At 35.7% G+C, this 12,932-nt stretch overlaps 1 protein-coding gene across 2 annotated transcripts in view; it reads left to right on the top strand.

The window, feature by feature from the left end:
• Nucleotides 1–12,932, top strand: part of KPNA3 (karyopherin subunit alpha 3) — a 113,627-nt gene that overhangs the window by 89,815 nt on the left and 10,880 nt on the right. For both annotated transcript variants that reach the window (XM_024569860.4, XM_024569843.4), the window contains 5 exons: nt 3,063–3,194; nt 4,095–4,223; nt 6,515–6,619; nt 6,721–6,792; nt 12,396–12,558. In XM_024569860.4, coding sequence (XP_024425628.1) covers nt 3,063–3,194; nt 4,095–4,223; nt 6,515–6,619; nt 6,721–6,792; nt 12,396–12,558 — 601 coding nt within the window. The remainder of the gene's footprint in view (nt 1–3,062; nt 3,195–4,094; nt 4,224–6,514; nt 6,620–6,720; nt 6,793–12,395; nt 12,559–12,932) is intronic.

Genomic DNA, 12,932 nt, shown 5'->3' on the forward strand with positions numbered 1-12,932 from the left:
TATAGTTCTTTACATCTTTTTAGTTTCTTCTTTGTGTGGTATTTGTAGGATTATTTGGTGAGTAGGGGTTTATAACTGTTACAACTTCATTGTAAATTGTGAAATTTAGCTTTATAGAGTAGCCTTCTTTGTTCTTTGTAATACTTTTTAGCCTAAATTGAACTTGTCTAATAGGGTTGTAGTCTCCATTTTCTTATTATTTACTTGGATTTCTTTGCTCATTCCTTTATTTTTAGTGTTTCTGAATTACTTTGTTTTAGGTGTGCTATAGAGTAGGTTTTCTTTTAGGAGACAATTTGAAAATCTTTTTCTTGTTAATAGGTCAGTTAAACCCATTCACATTGTTTCATATGTTTGTTTTTAACTGTCATATTATTTTATGTAATAATTTGTGCATTTATTTTCTGAATATACTTCTTTTCTCCTTTTAAAACTTCTCTTGGTGTTTAGAAAGGTTTAGTTTTGTTGTAATATTACGTTTATACTTATATCTTTTATAATGCCCTTTTTTACTCTCTGGTTTGACAGTTTTAAATGTTGGGGTTTTTTTTTAATCCTCACTCAGAGTTTGTTTTTATTGATTTTAGAGAGAGAGGAAGGGGGTGGAGGGAGAGAGGAGAAACATTGATGTGAGAAACATCGATCAGTTGCCTTTTGTATGCGCTCCGACCAGGGATCAAACCCGCAACCTAGGTATGTACCCTGACTGGGAATTGAACCCGCAGCCTTTTGGTGTATGGGACGACACTCCAACCAATTGAACCATCAGGCCAGAGCTTAAATGGTATTTTCTAACTCCTATCTTTTACCTGTACAACAGTTGATGAGCTTATTCTGTTTTTTCTCTGGCCTCATTTTCTCATTTTTGTATCTATAGGTTTATGTCTTTTGCCAAACTGGCATAATCTTTTGCCAGATTTTCTCCCATTATTTCTTTAAATGTTTTTCAGCTCCACCTCTCCTTTGAGACTCTGATAACACAAATGTTACATCTTTCATTATTGCCCTACAAGTCCCTGAACTGCTCATTTCTTTGCAGCCTTGTTTGTTTGTTTTTTCTTTCATTCAGATTGCATAATTTGTATTGGTCTATCTTTGAGTTTGTTAATTTTTTTTCCTCTTTACATTCTACTCTTGAGTCCTTCTAGTGAGTTTTAAATTTTGATTACTGAACTTTTCGGTTTTAAGCTTTCCTTTGGTTCTTCTTGATGTCTTCTATTTCTTTGCTGAGACTTCCATATTTGTTTCAAACATGTTCATAATTGCTCACTGAAGCATTTTTATGATAGTCACTTTAAAATCCTTGTCAGATAATTTCAGTACCTATGTCATCTTAGTGTAGCATTTGGTGACTGGTTTTTTCCTCCCTTTGAGTTGATGATCTTGATTCTTGGTATAATGAGTTATTTTCAGTTTTAGCCTGCACATTTTAGCTTTTGTGTTATGAGCCTCTGATTTCTATTTTAATCATGTTAGCTGTTAGACTGGGTAGTGGGCAGACTTTGCCAATACACATATCTATAGATCTAGATATATCTATATCTAGATATGGTGGGGTAGCTCTCAGGCAGAGCTTCTGTCTTCCTATTTTTTTGAAGTTGCAATATTTCGATTTTTCCAGAACAAGAAGCATTTATAAATTATTCTTCCACTTTTAGCCTCACATTTGTGTTAGTCTTTGATATTTCCTCAGTCATCTTAGTGAATGAAGCTCATCCTCTAGTAAAGATGTCAGCAAATTGTTCTGTAGAGGACAAATATAAAGTATCGTAGGCTGTTTGGGCCACGTGGCCTCTGTCCCACTAATGTGGGATTGTTTTACTAGAATATGCTAGTAAGCCCTCTCCTCTTCTCTGAAGTTTCAAACATCCTTGGGACAGGAGGTTCAAACAAAAGTTTGAATTTATTTTTTTCTCTTTTTACAAATAACTTGAAATTTATACTGTCCTCTGATTCTTAGTAATGCTGAAAATGTGGGCTATATGTGGCTTTATTTGCTCTTATTCATATATACACTTTTTTGAAGGAGAGATTTGAATGCAGGTGGTTGCTATTATTTCAGCACAAAAGAATGTCATTAATTTGGACAACCCTAACAGGAAACATCTGTAGATTTTACATGAGATGAGACCTGTGCTTACATTTCTCTGAAGACAACCAAGGAGAACTATGTATAAGCTGTTTGACTTTGAATGAGTCAACAAGTCTGAGCCTCATTTTTTTTTATTATTTGCAAAATTAAATGTGTACAGTGCATGTTTATATATACTCCATGCTATCATTAAGTGAGGACATTTTTCAACAGCTTTGCAAATAATATTTTTTCCAAATGAAGTTAAAATGCCAAGTCATTTCTTTGATCTGTTTACCTTAATCTGAAAAATCATTTATATTGCTAGATATGTTTGAAAACCACTTAGTATAGAGAGAGATGATCTTTCAGGTCTCTGCTAGACTTGAGGCAGCATGGTATATTTGTTTCATTCTGTATTTAAAGTGTTTCCATGTGATTATTAGGTTCTCAATCTGTGGGAGCAGCGAGAATTGCTTTTCTGCCAGTTTTTAAATTCATCTATCTGGCCCTGGCTGGTGTGGCTCAGTGGATTGAGCACTGGCCTGCAAATCAAAGGGTCACCAGTTCGATTCCCAGTCTAGGGCACATGCCTGAGTTGTAGGCCAGGTCCCCAGTGGGGCGGGGGTGTGCTGCAAGAGACAACCACACATTGATGTTTTTTTTCCCTCTGTTTCTCCCTCCCTTCCCCTCTCCGAAAATAAATAAATTTTTTAAATAAATAAAAAATAAATAAATTCATCTCTCTGATGTATAACTGCAGAAGTTGAGGTAGAAGTTGTCCCAGACTTCTGTCTCATTTTTGTGCTAAATGAGCTGAGGTAGGCATTGAGAGAGAGAGTTACCTACTACTTCATAGGTTTATCAGTTAAGTAACCAAGTTCAAATGTGAAGTTTAATTACTTTTTATGTTACCACCTCTGAGGTCTATTATGTATTTTAAGCATTCAAACAAATACATAAACCGGTAATTCTTTTTTACTTCCTGTAGATTCTTGTAGATACTGTTTGGGCTCTATCATACCTGACAGATGGAGGTAATGAGCAGATACAGATGGTTATTGATTCAGGGGTTGTACCATTTCTTGTGCCCCTTCTGAGCCACCAGGAAGTGAAAGTTCAAGTAAGTATTTTAAAAGTTTTCTTACTTGTATAAAATTGTTTGTTATAACCATTAACTTGAACAACTAGGCTTTAGTTCTGTTTGTATGCACCTGTCTTCCATAATTCTATTTTACTTAACCTGATAGTGTTGATTTCCAAATCTTTATCTCACCCAGATTCTTGGCTGCATTTCAGACTCATGTAGCCAATTGTCCTTCAGCCTTTAGATATTCCTCTTAAAACTCCTTTAAGCATCCCATTATTATTTCAACCAGACAAAAATGATAGGTGTCATTTTTCTCCCACAAAACTGCTCTTCTTCCTATATCCCCTTTCAGTGGACAGATGGCATAGTCCAAGCTGGAAACCTTGAATTCCTCCTTTCATTTTCTCTCCATTACGAAATCCTGGCAATTCTGATTACATAGCTTCAAATCAGTCGTCTCTGTATGTATCTAGAGCTGATTTAGTTCAAGACTTGTTTTCTTTCCTCAAGATAATTGCAATAGCATCCTACATGCATTTCCTCCTCTTTCTGCCTAGTTTCTCCTCACTCTAATTTGGGGTATGTAGTTGATAAATCTGTTGATCCCACTTCTGCAAAGTAACTTTCTAGATGGAAATGTCTGCCCATTCCAGATGGGACCAATTTAGTAATTAAAATAGCTGTTAAAAATGGATCTTTACTTTTTTATTTTAAATTTTTTAATCTTTTCCCATACAATGTGTCCATATAGTTCCATTTTCACAAGACTAGTGTTTAAAATTGTTTCTAGTTCTGTGAAGTGCATTGTGTAAGAATGCAATAAGTGGTAATCATTCACCCCTTGCATCTTTACATTTTCTCAGAATTCTGAAAAAATACAGAATGCATTTCATCATAAACAAGTTTATAGAAAATATTTTATCCCCACCCCAGACAGCAGCACTGAGAGCAGTTGGCAACATAGTGACTGGCACCGACGAGCAGACCCAGGTTGTTCTCAACTGTGATGTCCTGTCACACTTCCCAAATCTCTTGTCACACCCAAAGGAGAAGATAAATAAGGTAAGGCATATATCCTCAGTGCATTTCCTTCTTTTTGCATATCTCACTTTTAACTGTCCTTTTGTTTCTCTTGTTGCTATTTGATTGTGATTTTCTTCAAAATCACTGCAGTGAAGTTGAAAATTATTCCAAATCACCTCTGTAATTATTTTGTTTCAATTTTTAATTGCTTGCTACATGTGCTGTCCTGATCATCACAGAATAAAAATTACTTTTGTACTAACTAGTGTATTAACTTAAATAGATTGAGTAGTAGCAACAGTTAGCAAATTAGTAGCCACTAGTTGAGAATACATAAAACATCTCTCATTGGATGGCTGGTATCTTTTTTTTTTTTAATCCTTACCCGAGGACATGGTGATTTTTGAGAGAGGGGAAGAAAGGGAGAGAGACAGGGAGAGAAACATAGATTGGTTGCCTCTTACACACACCCTGACCGGGGACTGAACCCTCAAGTTACATATGCGTCCTGACTAGGAATTGAACCTGTGATCTTTAAGGACAACACTTCAACCAGCTAAGCCACACTGGTCAGGGCTGGCTGGTATCTTTTATAAACAAACAGACCATAATATAATCTCCCTACAAAATTAGATGGTACCTAAAGATGGGGCCTAAATTAAAAGATCATAAAAATTTCTCTTTTCAAGATTTCAAGCTTGAGATACCAACTTATTAATTGTTAAATATTTATTTAAGTGTTTTTGTGTCTGGCTTATATCATATTGCTAATGTTTTCAAGGTTCATCCATGTTGGAGCAGGTATCAGAACTTCATTCCTTTTCATGGTTGCATAAATTTTCCATTGTACATATATACATTTTTTTTTATCCATTCATCTATTGATGGACACTTGGATTGTTTTACCTTTTGGATGTTGCGAATAATGCTGCTATGAACTTTAGCATACAACTGTCTGTTTTACTCCCTGCTTTCAGTTCCTTTGGTGTATATTGTTTTTACTGCCACCCTAGTGGTAGAAGTGGTATCTCATGGTTTTAGTTGCATTTAGCTTAATGCAGTTTTAGCTTCCTGAAATGTCACCATCCCCAAAACCAGAATAATTGATCATTTCTACTGTCACAGCTATATTTACATAGTTGCTTGACTATATTTTAACAGTTGGATTCTTACAGAAAAGTGTGTTGTCAGAAATTATATTTCATAGGTATATATACATTTGTTCCAATGAAAGCAAAGAAGCCAGAGTCTCTCGGACTCTCTGCAAGTTATTTTTATTGTAGAAATTTCAGTAATATAGGTGATTTTTACAGCTTAAATGTATTCTATAATTGGAAACAGTTGAGAAGTGAGGAAGCCGGACAGAAAGGGGTAGAGAGAAGCTCCAGCCTATGATACAATATGCTGTAAGTGAAGGAAGGTATATGGGGAAAAGAAAAAGGATTTATGTAAGATACCCACTCAATTTCAGCAAGTGGTTAGTTGCTTCAGAAGTTTTCCACCTATTTATGTTTGTGTTATTTGTATCTTGGGACCATCTTGGGACCCTGGAGGTAGAAGTTACCAACTTGATTTTATTCCCTCAATATTTTAGTTAGAAAATTTACAAAGCTACGAGAGTTTTGCAACAATACTATAGTGAACACTCACATACTGTATACACTGAGTCAGAAATTGTTAACATCTTACCACAATTGGGTGGTTAAACAAATTTACGATTAAATCTTAACTGTGGAGGAGGAAGAGGTACACATTTGACATTAAAATTACAATAAACCTTTTGGTTCATGACTGCACGTAACATGGCTTAAATCCTTTCAGGTTGCAGTAAGATGTTATGTAGACCCATACTACACTAGTTAGATGATTAAGTTCTAAATATATCTTGTAAGTAGTTTTATAATAAAGCAACTCATCTTTATTAGAAGTAGTTTTAACAACATATTAGGAAATTTATTTATTTATTTATTATCTGTCTTTTAGAAGGAGCTCATACACCAAAAATGTAAAAAGCTCCATCAGTATAGAGTTTCTATTTTATTTTCTGCCATGTCAGCATTTTCTAAAGCAGTTCCTAGCTTATAGTAGATATATATTTTATTGAATGGATAAATGCTAGGTTATTGGGGCCCAAATATTATGAATAGAAGTTTCCTTATAACTTGTTTAAAATAGTGATTCTTTATAACCTAATCACTTTTAGGTGCTTTCCCCTTAATGCAACCCAGGTGATTCTGTTATTATATATATAAAGTATGTTAAAATAAAAATATAAAAATATAAAACTATAGTTTTCAAATGAAGGTGCTCTGTGTTTTGCTCAACTGTAGGAAGCAGTGTGGTTCCTTTCCAACATAACAGCAGGCAACCAGCAGCAAGTTCAAGCTGTAATCGATGCTGGGTTAATCCCCATGATTATTCATCAACTTGCTAAGGTCAGTCACATTGTGAGTTCATCAGGTATGTTAATATATTATAATCAAGACTTTTTGAATAAAGAATTCATTTTATTATTTCTCTTATTTTTAATCTTCAGGGGGACTTTGGAACACAAAAAGAAGCTGCTTGGGCAATTAGCAACTTAACAATAAGTGGCAGAAAAGATCAAGTGAGTTTGGGGAAACTAACTTATGATTGTTGATATTGTCAGGTAAACTCTTACATTATGATTAGGAATTACTGATTGGGGTGTGCTTTTTGGTGGCGTAGATTTGGTTATCTGGTAAAACTGCTTTGTTAACCAACATCTATACAACAGCATACAAGACAAGGTGGGAGTCATGAATACCAGTAAACCTGCTGGACAGGAGAACCCACCACAGAAAAAGAGCCACCAACAGGTAAAGCCCAAGGACAATGAGAGAGCCCACAAAAATGGAAGAAAGCATCCAGACCAGGAGACAAGAGGGTCCACACCATTGAGACCCACAGACCCCCTATCACAGAAGTTCACCCCACAAGCTGGCAAAGCAGAGCATCTGGAATCTCAAAACAAACAAAAAGAGTCACCTAGAATGGGTAGACAAAGAAAGAACCTGCAATCGAAAGGAATGGAAGATTCCCCAGAAAAAGAGCTAAATGAAATAGAGGCAAGAAAACTATCACATATAGAATTGAAGAGAATGATTATAAGGATGCTCAAGGAACTCACTGACAACAAAAAGGAACTGAGTGAGAACTAAAACAGTATGAAACAGAAAATAGAAACTATAAACAAGAACCAAGAAAAAATGAAAAATACAATATCAGAAATTTAAAAATACACCAGAAGGACTTAAAGATGGATGAAGCAGAACTGAATTAGAGAGCTAGAGCACAGGGTAGAGAGAGATACCAGGTAGAGCAGAGGCATGCAAAAAGATTTTTAAAATATGAATATAGCTTAAGGAAACTACAGGACAACATGAAGCACAAAAACATTTGTATCATAGGAATACCAGAAGAAACAGAAAAGGAGCAAGAGATAGAAAACCTGTTTCAAAAAATAATGGCAGAAAACATTCCTAACCTGGAGAGTGAAAAAGCCACACAAGTTCAGGAAGCACAGAGGATCCCAATAAAGAATACAAAGAGGCCTACTGCAAGACAAATCATAATTAAAATGCCAAGTGTTAAGACTGACAGACTCTTAAAGGCAGCAAAGGGAGAAACTGAAAGTAACATACAAGGGAGCTCTGATAAAGCTAGCAGCTGATTTCTCAACAGAAACACTATAAGCCAGAAGGAAATAGTAAGAAATATTCCAAGTAATGTAACGCAGAGGCCTACAACCAAGACTGCTCTAACCAGCAAGGCTCTCAGTTAAAATGGAAGGCAAAATAAAAGTTTCCCAGAAAAAAGAAGGCTAATTTACCCCCACCAAACCAGCATTGCAAGACATCCTAAAGGGATTGCTTTAAGAAGAGGAAGAAAAAGAGTGAGACAGAGAGGAATACCGGGACAAAAGGGGAAAAATGAGTAAGTACCTATCAATAATAACCTTAAATGTAAATGGATTAAGTGCTCAAATCAAAAGATATAGGATGATTGAATGGATAAGAAAACACAACCCGCACATATGCTGCCTACAAGAGACACACCTCAGAACAATAGACCTACATAGACTGAAAGTGAAGTGCTGGAGAAAAATATTCCAAGCAAATGGACAGGAAAAAAAGCTGGCATAGCAATGTTTATGTCACACAATAGACTTCAAACCAAAGGCCATAAAAAGAAACACAGAAGGACACTTAATAATACTCAAGGGAAGAATCCATCAAGAAGACATAAGCATTGTAAATATATACACATCTAACATAGGAGTACCCAAATATATAAAGAAAATCTTGGAGGATGTCAAGAAAGATATTGACAGCAACACAGTTATAGTGCAGGATTTCAACATCCCATTGTCAAAAATGGATAGATCTTCCAAACAAATACCAACAAGATATTGCAGCATTGAACAATGCCCTAGATCAAATTAACTGACATACATAGAACCATTCATCCCAAAGAAGCAAAATACACATTCTTTTCAAATGCACATGGAACATTTTCAAAGATAGACCACATGATTGGACACAAAACAATCCTCAGCATATTCAAGAAAATTGAAATCATACCAAGCATTTTCTGTGACCACAAGGGCCTGAAACTAGAAAACAACCTCAAGGAAAAAACTCAAAAGCATTCATATTCTTGGAGACTGAATTGCATTCTATTAAACAAGGAATGGCTTAATAATGAGGTCAAGTAAGAACTCAAAAAGTTTCTGGAAACAAATGAAAATGAAAACACAGTAGTCCAAACCTATGGGACACAGTGAAGGCAGTCCTGAGAGGGAAGTTCATAGTGATACAGGCCTTCCTAAAGAAGTTAGAAACATTTCAAATAAACAACCTAACCCTAAATCTACAAGAACTGCAGGAACACCAACAAGCAAAATCCAGGGCAAGTAGAAGGAAGGAAATAATCAAGATCAACGCACAATTAAATGACCTAGAAATAAGGAAAACAATTCAATGGACTGATAAATCCAGAGGCTGCTTCTTTGACAAGATAAAACTACAAGTCTTTAATCAGATTCATCAAGAAAAACAGAGGACCCAAATAAATAAAATCAGAACTGAAAGAGGAGAAATTACAACTGATACCACAGAAATACAAATGATTGTAAGAAATTGCTAAAAACAACTGTATGTAAACTAATTTGAAAATCTTGGTGAAATGGGCAAATTTCTAGAAAAATGTAATCTTCCAATATTGAATGAAGTAAAAGTAGGAAGCCTGAACAGAAGGATAACAGCTAGTGAAATTGAAGCTGTAATCAAAAAACTCTCAGAACAAAGAGCCCTGGACCAGACAGTTTCACAGAAGAATTTTACAAAACATTTAATGAGAAGCTAACTCCTATCTTTCCCAGATGATTCCAAAAGATCCAAGAAGAGGGAAGACTCCCAAACTTTTTTTACGAAGCCAACATCATCCTGATCCCAAAACCAGATAAAGACACAACAAAGAAAACTACAGGCCAATATCGCTGATGAACATAGACACTGAAATCCTCAATAAAATATTGGCAAACCACATCTAGCAACATATTAAAAGATCATACAGCATGATCAAGTGGGATTCGTCCAGGGATGCAAAGATGGTACAATATTCAAAAATCAATACATGTAATACTTCACATAAGCAAAAGAAAAGACCAAAATCACATGTTCATATCAATAGATGCAAAAAAGCATTTGATAGATACAGCACCCATTTATGATAAAAGCACTCAGCAAGGTGGGACTACAGGGAGCATTCCTCAAATGATAAAGGCCATATACAAGAAGTCTACAGTCAACATCATACTCATTAGGCAAGAAGTAAAAGCATTCCCATGAAGATCAGGAACAAGGCAAGGTTGTCCACTTTCACTTCTATTCACCGTAGTATTGGAAATCCTACCCACAGTGATCAGACAAGAAAAAGAAATAAAAGGCAACAAAATTGGAAAGGAGGAATTAAAACTGTCATCATTTGCAGATGATATGATAGTGTACATAAAAAACCCTACACACTCCACCAATAAACTGCTCAACCTCATAAGTGATTTTGGCAAAAGAGTGGGATACAAAGTCAATATTCAGAAATGGAAGGCATTTTTGTACACCAACAAGGAAATATCAGGAAAAAATCCCATTTACTTTAGCAACAAGGAAAATAAAGTACCTAGGAATAAACCTAACCAAGGAAGTTGAAGACCTGTACTCAGGAAACTGCACAACAATGAAGAATGATATTTAGGAAGACACAAATAAATGGAAGCAACCCATGTTCACGGGTTGGAAGAATTAACATCTCCAAAATGTCCATACTACCCAAAGCAATTTATAGATTCAACACAATCCCTATTAAAACTACCAATGACATTTCACAGATACAGAACAAACATCTCAAAAATTCATATGGAATCCTAAATGACCTAGAAGCCACAGCAATTCTGAGAAAGAAGAACAAGGTAGGAGAGATCACAATACCTGATATCAAACTATTACAAGGCCACTGTAATCAAAACAGTCTGCTACTGGCGTAAGAACATACGCATACATTAGTGGAGCCAAATATACAGCCCAGAAATAAACCTCTGTCTCTATGGTTAATTAATATTCAATAGAAGGGGCAGAAGCATAAAATGGAGTAAAAATAACCTCTTCAACAAATGGTGTTGGGAGACCAGGACATCTACATGCAAAATAATGAAACTCAACCAGCAGCTTACACCATACACAAAAATATACTCAAGATGGATAAAAGACTTAAATATAAGTTGCGACATGATTTAAGTCCTGGAGGAGAAAATAGGCAGGAAAATCTCAGATATTCCATGCAGCAATATTTTCACCAATAGGTCTCCTAGAGCAAGGGACATAAAGGAAAGAATAAACAAATGGGACATCATCAAAATAAAAAGCTTCTGCATGGCTAATGAAAACTATCAACAAAATGAAAAGGGTACCAACCATATGAGAAAATGTATTTGCCAGTGATACCTCTGACAAGGGTTTGATCTCCAAAATATATGAACTCACATGACTCCACTCCAGGAAGACAAACAACCCAATTAAAAAATAGGCAAAGGACCTGAACAGACTTTTCTCCAAGGAGGACATACAGAGGGCCCAGAGACATAGGAAAAGATGCTCAGCATCACTAGCCCTCAGACAGATGCAAATTAAAACCACAATGAGATACCACCACACACCAGTCAGAATGGCCATCATAAACAAATCAACAAGTTAACAAACAACAAGTGCTGGTGACATGGAGAAAAGGGAACCCCAGTACACTGTTGGCGGGAATGCAGACTGGTGCAGCCACTATGGAAAACAGTATGGAATTTCCTCAAAAATCTAAAAATGGAACTGTGTTTTGACCTGGTAATTCCACTGCTGGTATTATACCCTAAAAATCCTGAAACATCAGTTCAGAAGAACCAATGCACCCCATTGTTCATAGAGGCACAATTTACAAGAGCCAAGTGTTGGAAGCAACCTAAGTGTCCATGAGTAAGTGAGAAGATAGAACAACTGTGGTATACATACACAATGGAATACTATGCAGCAGAAATAAAGGAACTCCTACACTTTGCCACAACATGGATGGAACTGGAGAGCATTATGCTAAGTGAAATAAACAAGGCAATGAAAGACAAATACCATATGATCGCACATATAAGTGAAACATAATTAACAAAACAAACAAGCAAGCAAAATATAATCAGAGCCATTGAAGTAAATCACAAACTGACAATAACCAGAGGGGTGGAGGGAAGGTGATAATGGGGAAAGAAGGGGAAGGATCTCTAGGAACATGTATAAAACCCATCTCTAGGCCCATGGACAAAACCAAAGCAGGATAGGATTTGAGGATGGGAGTGGGTGGGGAAGGGGACAGTGATGGGGGGAAATGGAGACAACTGTACTTGAACAACAGTTTTTAAAAAAGGAATTACTGATTGTTTATAAACCCTTACTGTATACTTTTTTAGGAAAGGATAATTATATACCGTATTTTTCAGACTATAAGACGCACACCCCCCAAATTTGGGAGGAAGGGGGCGCGTCTTATAGTCTGAATGTAGCTTAACCTGGCTTTTCCTATTTTCCTCTAAAACCTAGGTTTGTCTTATAGTCCAAAAAATACAGTAAATAAAAATATTTTTTCTCTTTTGTTATATAGGTTGAGTACCTTGTACAGCAGAATGTAATTCCACCGTTCTGTAATTTACTGTCAGTAAAAGATTCTCAAGTGGTTCAAGTAGTTCTAGATGGTCTGAAAAACATTCTGATAATGGCTGGTGATGAAGCAAGCACAATAGCTGAAATCATAGAAGAATGTGGAGGTAAGAGTGGATTTACTAAAGAAAAATAGTTGATTTCTAAACTCTGAAACATTAGATCCTTAAAAGACAATTCGAAAGAAAACTATTTGGATAGTTTTTGCTGTTACATCATCAGAGTATGTTGCTGTTCTGAATTACTATATTAGCATTCCAAGACGATTTTCCAGGGAATACTATGTACATACTGTGGAAAAACTGGTTGTGACGGTTACTCAATACCTTTCTAGAGATTCACATTACTTTTTAGGAAATACAAATGCTCTTCTTGAAGTCACAGTGCTATTGCATCAAAGAGTATTCAGACTGGAAGGGTTTTCTTAATAACAAGAAAAAATTATCCTAGAAATGTCAAGGAATCTTATCAATGGTCATAG

The sequence above is a fragment of the Desmodus rotundus genome, chromosome 13 (assembly GCF_022682495.2).
Source record: "Desmodus rotundus isolate HL8 chromosome 13, HLdesRot8A.1, whole genome shotgun sequence".
Taxonomy (NCBI): domain Eukaryota; kingdom Metazoa; phylum Chordata; class Mammalia; order Chiroptera; family Phyllostomidae; genus Desmodus; species Desmodus rotundus.